The 18,522-nt window shown below is 42.8% G+C and overlaps 1 protein-coding gene across 7 annotated transcripts in view; it reads left to right on the forward strand.

The window, feature by feature from the left end:
• The window catches only part of FARS2 (phenylalanyl-tRNA synthetase 2, mitochondrial), a 2,528,336-nt gene that overhangs the window by 1,595,611 nt on the left and 914,203 nt on the right, over nucleotides 1–18,522 (forward strand). For all 7 annotated transcript variants that reach the window (XM_069613454.1, XM_069613452.1, XM_069613456.1 and 4 more), the window contains one exon: nucleotides 18,211–18,371. In XM_069613454.1, the coding sequence (XP_069469555.1) occupies nucleotides 18,211–18,371 (161 nt within the window). The remainder of the gene's footprint in view (nucleotides 1–18,210; nucleotides 18,372–18,522) is intronic.

An 18,522-nucleotide genomic window follows, 5' to 3' on the forward strand; every position in this document is an offset into this window, starting at 1 on the left:
ATTCCAGGAAAGATACAATAGCAACAGTACTAGAAAAAAATCAGAAAAGGAGAGGGAAAAAGAATAAACATAGAAAACTGAAGAAAGTGAAAAAGATGATGACAAGGAAATTACACCATGTATTTTCAGGTGGGGTGTGCATAAAATACATGTGTTCTAAGATATATAACAGCATTTGTAGGTAGATATAATACTTCAAGTCATAACAGAGTTATATACTTTTTTGTATAGATCATTTTAGGACGTTCTCTTAAGTATATATTCACATATAGCCCTCTGAAAAAAACAGGACTAGTGTGACTATTTTCTTGAATAAATACAACAAATATTGTACTCGTGATCTCTGACAAAGCACATATTTGGGCTCTACTGAAGGAGGAGAGATGGGAGCACACAAATATTAGAGTTTTAAGATCCCACTTGTAAGTTAATCCAACTGAACACCAATATTGTGTAGGCTAGAAGCGTGCATTTTGTTTTACAAATCATCCATGTTCTGTTCCAAATGGTAAATAGTTATTAATGGATGAGGGTGTACCTTCCCGACTCCAGGAGAACGCCCTGTGGGGACAGCTCGCACATTGTGCATATGCTAATCCCTGATCCCCCCTCTGCACCTTTGGAAGGATAGTCTTTAAGACCTGCATGAATAAAGCATGCCTGTTTTTGCCCTAATTCCAACATGTATCTGTTGCACAAAGGAACTCTGGCAGGGATCCTTTCCTGGCAATAATCCAGAGTGGCAATGCAGTATTATTGGACTCCCCATCCTTGCCCCCACCTAACCACCCTTTCTTTCACTGTCAGCAATCTTCCCTCCACCTTCCCGCAGCTGCAGCACCACCTTTAGGCCAAGAGAAATTGCACGTAGCTCTGCCGGGCACTTTGAGGAATCCATACTACACCTTCTGTCTTTTCTGCCCCTTGTTTCATCGTGAATAACCCACTCCAGGGTTGCAGCATCCTTCTGAAACGAATGTTCTGATGCAACCTCAACACCTGGTGAGTTGTGGGTGTTGGGGGAGGCGAGAATTTAAGTTTGCACTGTGGCTGTGTGCCCTTTGTGATAAGATTTTGGGGCTTTTTGGAGACAGCAGGATAGACGTCTGAGAGAAACAAGCAGCAATTCTGGCCCCTCCAAAAGAACACCTGGCAAGTAATTTGCACTTCAACCGACGGGCTGAAGTACCAGCCGGCTACCAGCACCTGAGCATGTTAAAGTGAGGTTTCAGGCATCTCTCAGCCTGCTAACCAACATACGAAGGAAAGTGAAAAGTCCTCAAATTTCAGCCAGCTCTTTCTCTGAACCAAAACGTTCTTGCCTCCAATAAACGCTAGCATGTAGCTTATGGTAATGAGTGAAGTTTACAGACTGTTCTCTTTCCCTCATATGCTAACTCGCATATGCTTGTTTTGTTGCACATGTGGTAAATATATCATTTTGAGACAGAGAGAGAGCGGGATCGACAGTGGCAATATGAACTACTAAAATGGGAACTATGTTTAAGGGGTCGGTGGTAGGAGTACACGGATATGATTTTTTTGGCTTGTAAAGCTTACTCTCCTTTTCCACCAATTAACGACCTCCCTCAAAGATCTCCTACCACCTTACACTCACACATGAATCCTCCGCACATGACTACCACAGGCCTATCTGTTGGCACATCAACACTAATCGAGCCATGACAAAGCACTCCTCTTTAGTCCTACCAGATGCTCCAATATCAGTGGCTAACCAGGCACAAAGCGCAGTAGTCTATCAGATCTTTGCATCTTCTGTATGGTTAAGATACTCCTGAGTCAGTCTGTCTAACCCAGAGAAAGTAGATTGACCCATAGGAAGTATTTACTTATGACATGCACCCATCGACACTGCAGGTTTCGCATCTGCTTCTCCCATTGTTCCTCTAATTACAAACCCCCTTTTTTCTTAGTAGGTCACATGCAGTGAGGCTACCTAAAGTGACAGAAGGGCACTCTACAGAACCATTCACGTCAAATGGAAGTGGCTGCATAGCTCTGAAATTAAAAGAAAGTTTGATTTCATATCTACATTTACCTGCGGCAAACATACAGCATTTTCCAGAATCATGGCACTTGTTCCAGGTTAGTCTCTGCCCCTCTCACTATAGGACATTGCAGCTTCATCTCATTCTCCAGTGATGTCATTTTAGCCCCGATTGTGTCAGACTCTTTTGGACACTATTCATGGATCCCACCAACAATCGTTATCCCCTTTTCTGGTCCCCAGAAACTTCCATAGCCATGTTGGACTAGCGGAACTGCTGGCAAGGGCTGGGGAGCTGGCTTTACAAATGTCTTCTTCGTGCACAACTCCTTTCTCTCCCCCTGTGTGGAAATATTAATTTATCCAGGTACCCCTGCGGCAGCTTCAGATGAAGCGGCCCATAAATTGAGTCACATACCTGTGCAGATGTTATTCCACCCTGGAGGGCCACAAGTGCACCCTTTCTGTTGTTATCCCTCACCATGCACCACTTCTGGGAATCATTTGTCGTCATATGGAAGACATTGGGAATGCTATATAGCTCCCAGAGTCCTTTCAGTGCTGCATCCCTCCCCGAAAGGAACTGCTAACAAGTACACTTCTACCTTCGCTGCTTGTTTAGTCTTCATGGCCTTTCACCGGCTGATGGTGCATCAGTTTGGCGATGTTTGCCACTGTTTATGTACTGACCCCTGCCCCAGGAGACCTGAACTCACCTTAATGGGTCCCTTAGATGGAGCCAGTAACAGAGATCTAAAGGAACCGTCCTCCTCCAAGGTCTACTGGTCCCCAACCTACTTGCATGACCTTTTGAAGGCAGTCCGTTGGATGGCTTGTGCCTTTATATAGGTGGTCTGAAACTTGCAGCTCTCCACATTTTTCTGGCTTTGGCCCACAGGACGCTTCATCATTGACCATGCTGGCTAAGGCTGGTGGAAGTTGTTATTCAAAACACCTGGAGGCGAAGAGTTTGCAGAGCCCTGCTCCATATGGTTTTGGCACTCACTGTTGACTTGTAGTATGCTTCTATCCAGCGATGGTCATTGGGTCGGAGTTTCCCAGATCTGGCAAAAAATGTCTCTCTGAGTCTGGATCCGGGAAAACTACTTGTGCCTTTTAAGGTAGCCGATCTGCTTTTGTTCCCCAAGACCGGGATCCAAACTCTGATCACCAGGGCTAAGATTGAGTGACATACCCACTATGCTACAGCAACGTCTGGTTACGTTTGTGAAAATTCCTCTCAAGATTGTACTCTGCAGAAAATATTCAAAAACAGCTTTGTAAAGATTTGCACCTTTTCTAATTTGCTTACATTACAGGGAACTCCTCCTTTCTTTAATAATAATTTAATCTGCCGAAATGTAAATGTTTAATTTTGAGGGTTGGGGAGTGATGAGAAAAATCTTGTGAGTTCGCCTTAACTTAGAACCATGTGCTACTAACTACCCGTGCCCCCTCCTGCCCACAGTTAATCATTTCCATTTCCAGTACTGCTGATATCATTCAGTTGAGGGAATGTTATCCTCTATCAGATTTGAGGTTTTGTACAGCATAGACTAGGTCAATCAGGGCCAGAGAAAACTGGACAATTCGGGATGGTTGAACATCATGGTACAATAGAGCAAAATAGGTAAAGATAGAATCCTAAAATCTGGGGCAACACCAATGTGATTGAAAAGGGAGGATCTATGCAAAAAATCAGAATCTTTCAATTGGGCAAATCAACGTCAATAGCTGTAGCCAATTTCAAATCCTCATAGACTGCACTATGGTGTGTTCTGTGATCATTTGCCAGTACAGCTTGGGCTGCATCAGTGGCTAGAGCTGCTGGATGAAATGTTACATACCTGAAATGATTCATGTGAAGATATATCAGGTGGTGCCAAGATCACATTTAGTACACGAAGATGGTTATGGAACATGAAGCCCATTATTAGAAAGCAAACATTAACATTCACGTTTCTATTTCGGCTCATTATCTGTGTTAAATATGCTTTCTGATATGTTTTGGTTACTTCATGAATCCTGTTTTATGAACGATTACAGCACTGAAATCTCCTTTCGGTTCTGCATGCATTTTGAACCTGATCCACAGATGGCATTATCCCCTGAAGTAAACTGGGGGTTCTGTGTGTATCGCATAGCTAAGTGTCACTCTTGATAATTACACCTTTAACATTTGGACATTGGAAGGAGGGCGTGCCCTTCTATGGTCCACCAAGATAGCCACCTCTTCCCCTACAACTAAAGGTAAATAGGAGCAGTTAGGAGTGGGCATTGTAGGTCGAACCAATCTTGATAGGAGGCTCATCAGGCTATGGCAAGGTACACGTAGTAGCTATTATAGCTGTGTCTGAACTGCAGTGAGATGGTCAGGTCAGAGGGATTAGATTGTCTGCCGCAAGGCGACTCTTCAATAGGTTAGAAATGACTGTAGAAGAAATACGTGCTTTCCACCTGTTCACTTTCACAGTTGTTGGTGATCTTCCGATTACAGGGGATATTTATTTCTTATAGTACATTGGGGTGCAGTATTTTAGAGGTGGAAGCTGGTGACAAATTTTCATTATGAATGGTATAGAACATTATTGGCTAATATTTCCTGACCGTATCAAAACTGGAGATTATTGACATTTTAGAAAATTATCATTATTAGCTTATAGCACATGAAAATATCTGTGCTGTTGTACTAATTAATTGTTAATGTGTATGCAAGTTGTATCAAACTAAAATACCTTTAAAACTGATTGGTGGAAACATGAATTTACGGTCATAAATGTGTAGTCACATGTACATCCTGAGTTATATACTTTCCTGATTTTTTATATTTAATGTTTTTATTTTATGTATAACACATCAATAACATAGTAAGATTAACATAAGTCATATAAGCACAACCTCAGATAAAAAAAACACCATAGATCGCCAGACGTTAGAAAAACCGCAGCGACCAATCCGGTTTACATTAGGTCGAGCGATGCCACCACTACAAGAAGTGTTTGGCAAGAGTTTCATTCATTGGACATAACTGCAGAGTCTTTATCCATAAACTCATCACCCATGCATATCCAGTACTCCAGATGTCACTGAATTTGTCCAGGTCACCTCTGAGCTTGTAAATGGCCTTCTCGCAGGTAGATAGTCAGTAACTCTTCCACCCAGTCATCAATGCAGAATGAATTAGCAGAGTATTCTGATTTTTGTAAATGTTCTCATCTTGATCTCATCTTGATGGATAGGAACCTGCTGATAATGTTATTGTATCATTGTTTTTTTGTTGCTATTCTACTGTTTTAGTTTAAAACAATTAGACACACTTACTATAAGCATTTTACATATCGAACTCATTCAGGCTTACTTCATCTAGAAGAAATATTAATTTGAAAATTGTTATTGAGGTACAGAATGGGTTTAATGAAATCTTGTTCTTTAGGAAACCATCGTTTTTGGGTAGAATCCTGTATGTCCAGTTAATGACCACCTGCCTGAATACCAAATGAAAAAAAACATGAATAACTTTTGTGTGGGCATCATAACTATCAAATGATCACACATTTGGTAACCATTCAGAAAGTGGATGCTCCATATCACATATTTCGTCAGGTGGAAGTGGATCAGCTACCTTCATCTCTGGGTACGCTACCATCTGCCAACGCCTATTTCCCAATGCACTAATGTGTATTGGAGCCCCTGTTCCTCAAAGGAGAAGCTATGTCATTGGTTAGGAAAGGTACATTCTCTACCCAACCCTCCTCAGAAGCTCAAACACTCGGGAGTCGTGTCAACCCTTGAAATTGGCAGTCTTTCAGACTTCATGATTTTTGGAAGATTTTTAGACCAGCCCTAAAAACTCATGTTCTTTAAATTGGATTTTCCTTCTTGCTGTCTGTAATCCATCATTTAGTATGTTATCATAGTAAAATAACTTTCTTCCTATTGATATTTCTTCTTTTTTTAAAAGCATATATTTTTACTCTACCTCTTTGATTTATCATATTGATTATATTTATTGCCATTGGGCTAGGAGCACTTTATATATGTTTTAAACACAAATGAAACCCACAACACTGCTAAGGCATATGCAGCGAGTTGTCTTGCTGGCCCTTGCATTTCTCTGCTTTTGCAAATGTGCACCATGGGATGCACACGGCCAAACCTCACCTCAACATTGCTTGTGTGCACCTCATTGCGCACTGACTCTTTGCATTAACCCTGACTTGTGCTTCTGACAGAATGGAATCCAAGGTCTGGTCCAACCTTAGCCCTGTGTAATGCTAGTGCAGTGCCGCGTCAGAGCCACTTGGTACATCCAGCCCTTTGTCGCCTTGGTTAGGCGCTTTCATTCACAACCCTCTCCCGTAGCAAATCTGAATGCAAATACTGTATGTGTGTTATATTTAAACCGAAATACCACATTCCTTTGTTTTTAAATATATCCACTTTTAATGTTGTGCTAAGCCAATGTTTGCCCTCATGTTGCAGACTGTAGATGTGCTTCTTGTAGTCATATTTGCTATTTTGACATGTTTCATTGGTGAATGACACTACTTTGATGCAAGGAACGTTCTTGCATAGTGAATCACTTTTCTGTGTGAATTATAATGCAAGTGCAAAGTTTTCACCTATCAGAACATCAAATCCTGGACCACAGCTACTGCTTGAATTATAATCACTGGTAGACTTGTTTGAATGTAGCACCTGATCCATTCCTTTGCAATGACTTGACATTGTGCTCTGTATCCGCCCCCTCCCGTTTCGTGCGCTTTGGAGTTTGATATCCGACTTTTCTGTCCTAGGTGCTTGGTCTCTGTTGAGCCATTGCACACTCATGAGTAGATGCATGAAGAGTTTTTTTCCTACAGGCAGCATAATTGCTTTCATCTTATGTTTGTTCCTTGTGGGCTCCTACATAAATCCCATGGGATGAAATTTAGCAATCTTCACTGTCTACATTTCGTTATCGTATTCATAGGACGGCGAACCATACTTGTTGTGTCAGCACGAGATCACGTCAACTAGCGAGATGTATTGATTTCCAGAATCCTCCCTATGAGATGTGCACTGCGCTGTTCCTGGACAACATGGGCTTGCTCTTTTATTTTTTAAAGGGCCAGTAGGGAGAAGCTACTCTCACTTGTATAAGCAAACGTCCATTTTTCTTTTTCATTGGATCCCAGTTTCTTTAATCTTGTCATTAGATGGCACTTGGAGCTTCCATGGAACGAGTAAGAAATAGCAACAATGGTGGAACCTTCTAGGGAGAATGTTATTAATAGGGATCCCTTCTAGCTGTAGAGGCCAGGATCACTTGCATTCCTAAGCAATGCAAAGGGTATTGAATGTATTTATTCCCTTAGATACACATTACTCCTTAATGGTGGGGTTGTACCCCTTTTCTTCAGGCTTGACGATTGAAGAACTGATGATTAAAAGAATGATGCCACATATTCTGTGGCACCCGCTCCTTAACAAATAAGGGGATCTTCACAAAATGTCTTTCAATTGTACAGTTTAATTGTAAACATTCTTGGAGAGCCTGGCTCATAGAAAGAACGGTGGCTTCTTGTGAAGGAAACTGTTCCCTCAAGGAGCAGTTAAATACGAGGCAGGGAAGCAAATGGCGAGGTTATGTGGTGGCAAGTCATATGAAGAGACACATGATCAATTTGTCAGACAAGAGACTTTGTTCTAAAACACTTTCTTGCCTGGACTGATGATGACATCATTCTTTAACCGAGGCGTGCTGGTGCTGCTGTCCACATTGTAGGGAACTGATAAGAAAACATTTGGAATACTGATGAGCAAAGGGGTTACGCTAAAGATATCCTGTTACGCCAGAAGGGAATAATGGATGCCTATTCCATGACATGTTCTTACAAATAACAGCTGCGCTCTTGTTGATTGACTCGGCCCCGCTCTCTAAGTGCAACACTTATTGTTACATGTGTCTTTGCAATGCGCCTGTGCTCAAGCAGATACTTGCAAGCAGCGGTTCTGCCTGTCCTTACACCTGCGCAGTTGGCTTGCAGGAGACAGTTACCGCATCAGAAGAAAGCGGATGGACTGGCTTAGGGTCGTTGTCAGGGTGCATCATACCCCCCCCTTTCTCAAACATTGACAGCGCCTTTGTGAAAAAGCCCTCGCATAAATGTATTCATTTGTTTGTCATAGTTTCTTTGTATATTTTCATTTCACGTACATTTTTGATTTATTTTGCTATCTTCTGTCTGTATGCCAGTTTTCATTTTTTTTATTTATTGTTATCAAAACAATTGACAGCTAATTATAAACGTTTAAACAATACAATTTCAGAGCGCCTTCCACCATAACCCATGAGCCGAAATATACCACCTGCATCCAAGCAGTTAATACCGGCGGCCCCTCTGTTTCCACCACCTTTCACCTCTACAGTCCCGCCCGAACACCAGCATGCCCCGAGTCTCCCGCTCTCGATCATCACTTCTTGCTTCTTGGTCCTAAAAGCTCCAGAGGCGCTAGAGCGGACAGACATGGCTCGCCAGATTGCTTGGTTACACACACTGCCAGCTGTTGCCTTTCAGCCAACTAGGGAGGCCTCACCATTTTGATAATTGGTGGCTCTTCGAGTAACATAGCCTGCTTGTCTTTAAGGTGAACATATGGTGACCCATCTTTATGCTGGCAATATGGTGGGATATACAAACGTGGCTAGGGATGGATTTGGGACCCTGAATGATATTCCATGGAACCCCTCCAAGCCCTGCATCATGGAACAGGTAGTGTGCCCCAACCCCCAGATTCACCCCAATCCCATTCACAAGCCTCAATCCTGGGACTTGCTCATACTCACTAGATTAGTACTTTACCATAAGCATACACAAAACTTGCCCTCAGGAAAGGCCCTCGGTGTCTCCCGTGATCAGACAGGAAGTGGATGTCATCTACTCGCCTGTGTGAAACCAAATAAGATGTCTCAAACACCCCACTAATTCTGGCCTCTGTTCACTTATGTGTCTCTGCAGTTGCCCATTTCCTAAAGTCACACAGGCAGCCTTGTATGCCCAAGGCCTGCACTTCCTTCCAATTCAGCGCAATCCTGCATTCAGCGAGTACAAACCCATGTGCTATTAGTTTTGTTTGCAGTTTACATGTCTTCCTCTACTGAAATAACCTCCTTTAGTACAATTTAGTTGAGGGCTGCAATCGCCTCCCTAGAACACCCTCTACCTTAACTAGTACCCTACACCATGAAAAAGCACACAGTTCACCACTTAATCACCACGTTTGTAAAATAAATCATCCAGAGATGGAACACATCTCAAACATTCTGGGTTGGGTTATCTTCCCATTTTACACAATTACAAAGGTGTGAAATATTCCCTCAGAATAATTTAATTTAAATCTGGCGTTTCATGATACTTTTCTGGTACGCACACTCCCAGAACTGTATGCAGAACCTTAATGCACCTGTCCCCTCTCCCAATTGCTTCGATGTGCATCTCGGGTTGTTACAGGAACCCAGGCCACATCCTTTGTAACCTGCTGCAATGCGTGCAACGTCAAGGAATAGCACACTAGTACTAGTCCAGGCGGCCTTCCTCTTCTGATAAATGACCAAGTTTCCCTCTGAATATAAGTGGCCTACCTTCGACCTCTCACCCCTTCCTTACATTCGTGCAGCACAAAATTCCAGTTCCATGCCTTTGGCATTCTGTAAAATACATAATCTGCCATCCTTCCAACGCAATGACAAATAAGGGGATTGGCAAGAACCAGTGTATCACATGGTGCAGCACTGCTGCCCTCTAGAAGCACAGCAAGTCGGGTAAACCTCCAACTCATAGGGCATATCCAGCAAACCCAGCGCAATCCTGAACTCCCTGCCACTCCAAAGCAACCACTTCTGCATGCCATCCAACCCTTTTAAAAACACCTTGGGGAGTAATGGCCAAGGGCATAACCTGGAAGATATATAGAAAGCAAGGGGCGGCAACCCTCTTAATCTGCATTGTATTTACTTTAAAGACTGGAGGGGGTGTCTGTACCCCTGCTATCTATATGGCAGAGGAGAGGCACAGAGGACCCCAGCCAAGATTCTCTATTATTGGTAACGTAGTCAAGCAATCAAGGCCTAGCTTCTCTGGAGGTGATGCAGGCTGGTTCTTAAGTACAGTGTAGTCCCCAAGCCCCCACAAAGGAATGTCCACACACTGTATTAGTTAAAACACAGTCTTTATATAATTAATATTCAAGGTTATGTACGCTATCACAATAACTCACTTTGTGCTCAGAAAATCCACAATGGCAAATATTTACAGTTCTAAAGTGGTACCACAATTATTATCAGATCTCATTAAAGTGCATCAACTATACTCTGGTCAAATGTCACACAGATCAAGGAATAAAAATAACCAACAATAGATATACGAGGAAAGCAGTTGGTTAGAACAATAGGCAGAATAATGGCCTCTACCGTTAGACACAGTTCCGTGTGGAGATCCACCCACCTGGGCAACCTGTAGAATAAAGATATATCGCAAGCCCAGTCCATATATTGTTCACAAGAATCTTTCCAATAGTTCAGCAACCCCAAAGTACCTGGTGTTGGAGAGTTCATCATCGGGGAAATCAACGGCCCTTCTTGAGTGCACTCCCTTTAAGGCAGGAGCCACGGATCGTCAAACGTCCGGTGATGAACACAGTGAACTACGGTGGTGAAGTGGCAGCTTCGTTCCTAGCAGTGCTCGTCAACGGGGAAGCGTAAACGTCCTGCAAGGAAGAGGCGTGCGGGGCACCTCGATGTCGATAGTTCTGGATCACAAAGAGTTTGAAGAACTGTGGCACAGGAAGGGCTTTGAGTCGTTGGCGTCTCTGTGGTCTTTGGGTGGCGGTAAACTCACCGGCGGAAGCTCCTCGGTGTGTCGACGGCCTTGCCTTCTCCGGCGGGATAAGGCGGGCCGCAGTGCGGACGAGCGCGTCTGTGAATCGAAAGTTCTTAAGCAACGGGAGCACGGCGGCTCCGGTCGGCGACGGCGGTCGTCGATGGTGGCGGACAACAGTCCGGGCGCTTTTCTTTGGGATTCACGCCAATTCCTTGTGGTTATTTGGCCTTATTTGCTGAGTGATCTAATTTGTCCCCTATGAAAACACTCTTGCATTCTCTTCAGCAGATCCAGTGTTTCTCGGTCTGCAAATTGATGTTGAGGTGGTCAGTGCACTTCTTAAGCTACTGAGTGCATATTATCCCTTAGAATACATTGAGGATGCATCTATATGTCCTAAAAGGTTACTGGGAACTCTTTCCTTTGCAGTTAATACATGATTGGTCCTTTTGTGGTAGGCTGTATGAAGGTAATCAACTCGGAAGACTCTGCTGATCTCTTAACAGTGATACAATGTATTAGACCTTGTTGAGTGCCGTTTTCTAGCTCTGGTGTGGGTGTGGAGTGCTCTGCTGAAAGAGGAACAGTTTGTAAAGTATGAAATCAAGTGGAGACACTTGTATCCATTCCATTATGCAACCCTTATTTTCTTATTAAAAGCCTTGTACGAACCGTTATGGGATGCACATATAGCTTATCGTGTGGACCTTTGTATCTTTGTATTAATGTCTCCCCTCCCTTTCCATTTTATAGTTGTCCATGTGTATACATTTCTTGTTCACATAAATGCAACTACTCCTGGACCACGTCAGTATCATTATCAACATCTCCCAGGGCGTCTATGGAGGAAGATGGCCACATATGAGAAATAGTGTGCTACACCACAACTCAAAGACTAACCCTCTTTGATTTGAGTTTTTTGGAAAGTAGGTGACTCGACCACTAGATTTCTTTTACACATGAACTATTATAAATTGAACACTTGTAGAACTATTATAGAACCATATAAAATGCCAGATCAGTGTTGATAGCAAAAGAAAAATCTAAATTGCCATCTTCCCAGAACTACTTCTTAAAGGTCTAGAATCTACAGGCAGAAAATCTCCCATAACCATTTTAGGCCTCCGAGCAGTAACATCTAAACTGTTTTGACCAAAGAAAACAAAATCAAAAACAATTTTGGATGTCTCCTTCTTTTGCCCATTAAACCACATTGGCCCATCCCAACCCCCAACCCAACCCCCTGTTGCTCTATGCTATCTGCCCTCACATCTGACCCACCCTTGCCGAGCTCTTAGCTCCACTTTTTTGTTAAACTTCTACATCTGATACATCATAATGTTGGGGTGAGGGAAGAACGTTCTGTTCCCGCTCAAAAACCCAGTGTTCACCATTTTTGTTTCACCTCAGCATCAGGTGCCCATACTACACAAAACAACTCTTTATTATGTATTTAATAATCTTTGAGAATTATGACTGAGAACAGATATGTAAGGGCTCTCCACAGAGAAGACTGCATTGCCAACAATTTCTGTCATTGTCACCGGATGGCTTTAAATAAGTCTGAAAATCAAAAGGGTGGTTCAAGGGTTATTATTGAATGATATGATAGTTAACGCCAATATTTATGACTCTGACCGGTCGCAAGTTATTCACTCTGTTGAGTTTCCCTGTCTGTTCCCTGCTCCTCCTGGTGGGCTTCCTCCACCCTAATCCCAGACGCAGACTTCTCTAACACCCAGCGTGAGTGGTAAACTAAAGATTGATAACCCATGATATTTAGTTGTTAGTCGAAGCACCATAAGAGGGCCTAAATGCAAAGCCTTTTCTGTCTCGATTTAAATGGCGCTGATATCAGATGCTCTCACTCTTTCTCTCCTCTCACTCCCTTTTGTTCCTCTGTTTGTTCTATCTGCATTCCCATCCCACTTGTTGTCCTGTTTCACTTAGATAAAGAGTTGATCTTACTCTCTTGTTCTTCTATTTGGCTTTTGCCGTAGCAATAACAGAAATTCAAAAAGCTGAAAATGCATTTTCCATCTACAAGTGTAGTGTGGCGTGTCAGAAGGACGTGGACACTCTGGGAACATTTCCAACGTGTGTTTATTAAAGAATAAGGCCTATTTTACCTTTGGCATTTCTCTCCTCTTTGTTTAACCTTTGTCGAATCTTTGGATCTGGGTAAATGGGCTTTGAGTAACATTGGAAAGTATATTTCCCTGTGTGGGTCTTGCTCTCTGGACAATTATAGTTCAACTTTTTCCAACCTGGTCTCTTTTGAATATTATCTATCTTAGGGGTTTCTCTGTCTTTCAGTTCACAATGTTTTCACTTTGTTATATTCCACTCTTTCTTTGTTGAATAATGGGATATTTTCCCCTCTTCCCAGGGTAGTGATTCCCAAGAACTATTGGTTTCCCTCTCAAGTCTTTTGTGATTCTCCTTCTCACATTTATACAGTTGAAGTTCAGTAGCTCTTTTCTGAAGTATTCACCACCTATACTGGGACTTGTAGCTCTGATTACATAACAAGGCCCTTTTGGCCTCCCTGTCTTCCTGTTCTCCCTGTTACGTTCACTGCTCCAGGGGAATATCTCTGGGGCCTGTCTTGGCTTGGGACGTTCTCTTTTGTTCCTCTGCACGGTATGGTTGGTTCTGCCACCATACTCTTTTTGCGGTTCCCTTTCTCCTTCACAGGGTCTCGGTACCTCCATTGATAACCGGACCGTTTGCTGCGGTTTGTGCTTGTTGGTGTCGGTATAGTTGTATGGGTGGTCTACCCACCATAAACTCCTCATGCTCATGCCACCACTGAGGTTTCTGCTCCTGTTGACCCCGTTTTTCCCTTCTCGCACATGCTGGTCTTGCAGCATCTCCTTTTGCCATTCAGAGCCGGCCTGCTCATTGTGGGCCCTGCATCTCTCTATTGCTCCGCCTCCTTCAGGTGTTACGCATCTAGGGGCCTCCCCTACCTTCATAGGCATTCTGCACTCTTGCTCTCCTTTGGCATGTGCTCCTTGTTCAACGTTCTCGTCCCAGTTAATTGTAGGCCCTCATTTAAAGGGGCGATTTCCTTTTCTTCCTTATAATGATGTGAGGTTGTTTTCTCTTTTGTTAAGTCTCAGGACTTGAAACCATTTGGCATAGATAGTCCCATGTATGCCATCATGTGACATGGTCTAGGAAGCTCCTCACAGGAACGGGAGTCCATGTCCCCTAAGGGGGAGTCTCTCCCGGTGAGGCCCTACTTGTCTCTACTCCTTGGGGAGGGGATTGCGGAGCAGGCTCGCCTCCCTAGTTTCACAACGGGGGTGGAGGGACTGTCCCTTGGGGAGAAGGGATGAATTCCCTCAATTCGTCACACTACTTAAGCTTGAACATTGAGGGGTCCTTTTAAATGTGTGCAAACCTGCTTTTGGGAGTTAGGTTGGAAGAAAGGGAATTAGAGGTTTTTGGCAGTTGCACTCTCTAGTCTGGCATAGGAGACGTCAAGCTAGGCTACTCTCGATCATGCAATTTTCATGAAGTCCACCACAACAATCCAGCCTTCTCAAACTGTCCACCAGGGTATATCACACCAGCTCTGAAGAATGGAGAGAAGAGCTTGGACACTGTTCTTCTTCAGTACTTTAGCTCTTTGCTGAAACTGCTCTCATGACAGCAGTTCTATTGAGAAATTCAGGTACCGTCCTGAAACATAGCAGACATAGCAGTCCTGCTAAGAATGTTGGCATGATGCCACTAAACATACATCCTTTCTGCTATAAATAGCTGTAATTGTCCCATGAAAAGTGTGAGGCAGCGCCCCAGAAAAAGTAGCATACTGTGCCTAAATATATAGAAATATATATAGCAACACAGTTGAAATACTTTACGGTCAGTACCACTGAAAATATATACAATGCTGTTGAGTTTTGTTGGCACTATCCTTTATGAAAACTATTTGCTAATCTTGCTGGCAGGGGACGGCTGATACTGTTGTATTATAAGTATAAAAGCCCATCAAAGACGTGCTGATAGATTTTCACACTGCCTACCTGTTTCCATTATACCTTCTTTGGTGGAAGATGTAATGTAAAGCAGACCACATGCCCGGCCATTCCTTTCAAGAATGCGTGCGTGTATATAAATATATACTTTTATATGTATCTATATACAAAAAAAGCTTTGTTGAGGGGACGTTATGGTTAAGTTGCCCTACGAAAAACCTGTGCACTTCACTAAAAAAAATGTTTCGCCCTCCCCATTGTGGTTCAAATTAAAAACGGAAAACCCCTGAAATTCGCCAGTTATGGCAGACTGAGCCCCCTTACTTGCCATCGCCACTGTGCACTGCTAAAACTAACACTCACAACATGAAAGCTGTCCTCTGAAATGTCCCTGATGACATCACTGACGACATCACATGTTTAGCCTATTTGTTTTCGTTGCCTGCCATATATATATATATATATATGTACATTCAGTAAAAAAACTTTGTTAAAGGGATGTTCTACTTCACAGTGAAACCAAAAAACACTGCACATTCCCCCATTATGGTAAGCTAAGCAATCATAACTGCCCGCACCACTGTGCACTGCTAACACTAACACCCAGGACAAGAAAGATGACATCACAAATGGAGTAAGGTCCTGGATCTGGCTACCTGGAAGTTCTTGAGGCCTTCTCTAAGCAGTATGGGGTGGTAAGAGTGGTGCAGTGGGTTGGATTTATCTTGGGCTGTCTAATCTTCTCAATCTGGGCTGCGGTTGACTGGTCCTGTTCATAAAGGACAGAAGGACAATCTTAGGTTCAAAATGGTTGTAGAGTCTGCTTACCAGCTTCAATTTGCAGGTATATTGTGGGCCTTGTTTCCATTTCCATGTACTGAATGCTGCTAGTGTATAATTTATTTATTTGGGTGTTTGTGGAGGGCTACATGTCACTTTCCCGCTGCTTCACAGCCCTTGTCGGACTTGTACAAAGCAACGTGACACTGCTGTGAAACCACATAACAAAGCATGACATAATATAGCATGACATAACATGACATATAACAGGCTGGTATAACAAAACCACCATCATGTCTAAAAATGATGGGGGAATAAGTAAATATACACATAAATTAAACTAATATAGAGCTAAAATGATGTATGGTTTAGTGTGTTCTGTATCACTAACATGCTACCTTTCAATGTGTTTGTTAGTGCTTTGAACTCCTGCTGCATATTGCAAAGTTGAGGGCAAATGTATGGCTCAGAGGCCCTCATCAAATCGAAGAGGGATTGGTGTATCATAGAGACTGAGCTCAGGTGGGCCAGAGGATCCTGAGACAGCCCCTGAGGAGGCTTGATGCCATTGAAAACTCTTTCTGTGGACCAGGGGCCTGGTGGTCTTGTGTACATTTTCCAGTGATGGAATCAAAAGCAGTGGTAATTTACTCAGCATTTACAGTGCACCAGTCACCACTCCAACGGTCTCAGAACAACTAGGCTTGTCCGAAAAAGTGGTGTATTGTGCCCCTCCTGCGCCCCCCAGGGCTTTAAGAACCATAGCCTGTGAGGCAAGAGATTAGAGGTGGGAGTGGAGGAGAAGAAAAAGGGATAACAAATAAAAGACAAACAGAAAAAGACACAAAGCAGTAGGTCAAATAGAGATTAGAAATGTTTGTAAAAGTGTGGGTGCACAACGCTTCAAAAGAATGGAATGTGAAAAAAATCCTGCACAAAGGTAAGAGTAAATTCAAAAGTATCCGTAGCTAAGGGAGACTTCCGTCGGGGACTTGTTTAATATTAAATATTACAAATTGTAGTGTGTGGGTCCTTGATGGATTTGAGATGAGCTCAAACGGCTCCTTGAAGCACGTTGGCTTTTCTTGCCCATCTGTACGTTTCCTTTCTCCCTGAAAACGAGCTCCACAAATATCATTCTGAGCCTGCCAAGGTTATTGCTCAAGTGTGACCATGTCAATAGTAGACTATGTGAAAAGTGAATGTGGGCGGAAACAAATGGGGTAGTGTAAGGTGAATGCGGTGGACGCATGGACACAAAACCGAAGGGGAATAGGGAGTATAGACTGTCACCTAGAGTGTCATCCCTGCATGGCTTTGTGCTTGGGTGGACGGGTGGAGTTTATGATTTCTCTGTGCTATGTTACCTCATTAGTCTTTTATACTGCACACACCACTACTGTACGGGTCTTAAAGGGCCAACCATCATCCATTTAGAGGCGATTTGTGGCCCCGGCCAATGTCACAGCAAGACCGTGGTCTGTGGAGTGAAATGGAAACGGGGCCGGCCAGACACGATCACGTTGTGTACCTTAGGTTCATTATTTGTTGCTGATTTATAAGACACCTGAAGCACCCTCGGGGGCAGGGAGGATTATGCATAGCCTTGGAACATTCACATCAAAAAGTCCAGGTCGATTTGAATGATATAGAGCACCACAGTGAAGTGAGTGTGATTATCCAAATACATTTGGCAGAGCGCTATCAGATAACAAGTGCAAAGGAAAACACAATTGTCATAATGTTCAGCATTGTGGCATATCACACCTGGCTCAATGCTGCGTAATATTTCGATCTGATGCAACGTATTAGGCTGATGGTCATACTGGAGGCACGCTAACCCGGCAAGTCAACTGGGCACTGGGGCAAAGTCAGTTCTTTAACGGCAGAGATGAGGCTTATATGTAGGGAGTTATACACGTTTTTCTATTTCTACCCTATATTTTCCTATTTGCAATATTGTTTCTTTGTGGTATTTTGTTAAATATCTCAAGGCCGATGCTTTGCATCAGATTTCTTGTAATTTATTAGATGAAATCAAATCTGCAGCAACAGGGCGTCAATGTGCCTCACCTTTTATAAAGCACTCAAATACAGATACTGTTCAAGTAGAAAGAAATATCGAAGAAAAGTCATGATGAAAAGAAAATAGGTCTTGCATGGAGAGATCTGCTAAGGAATAGGTATGCATATAAAGAATTCACCCCCAGCAAAAAACCCAATGCTTGTGCCACAGCCGGCGCCTTTTTGATATTACAGAGGAAGCCACCAAGGACATGTTCTATGACAAATCGGATTCATTTTCATGTTTTAGACCTTCTGCATGTAATTGCTAATCCTCCCTCTCCAAATGATGCTGCATTTTGTATTTTATTCAGACTACACACAATCTGCTAGATTTAAGACAACCTGATATCTGATAATTGTCACTGTGGGATTCTTTAAATAATATAGGAATTCTGCCACACATTTTGCATGCATTATTTACTTAATATTGGTATATTATGGAATGCTTTATTTTTCATTTGTCATGCTCCCCGTGTAAGGTCTTTTTTTTATCTTTTCTTTGTAGCTGGTGCTCATGGGAAAATTGGCTGGGCATTTGGTTTGGGATTAGAGAGATTGGCTATGATCCTCTACCAGATCCCTGATATCCGTCTGTTTTGGAGTGAAGACGAGCGTTTCCTAAATCAGTTCTGTGTTGATCACATTGACCAAAAAGTACAATTTCAGGTAAGAAACTGACAATGACAATAAAGGTTGTTTAATGGGTTACTGTTCAGTTAGAGATGCCCGTAATGGTGAAAGTGAAAACCACCTATATCACTCCCTTCTTTAGTGACCTTCACTGCATTCGTTTATGTATTTAATGCATGGTTGCTTA

The sequence above is a fragment of the Ambystoma mexicanum genome, chromosome 5p (assembly GCF_040938575.1).
Source record: "Ambystoma mexicanum isolate Mex_15411 chromosome 5p, UKY_AmexF1_1, whole genome shotgun sequence".
Classification (NCBI taxonomy): domain Eukaryota; kingdom Metazoa; phylum Chordata; class Amphibia; order Caudata; family Ambystomatidae; genus Ambystoma; species Ambystoma mexicanum.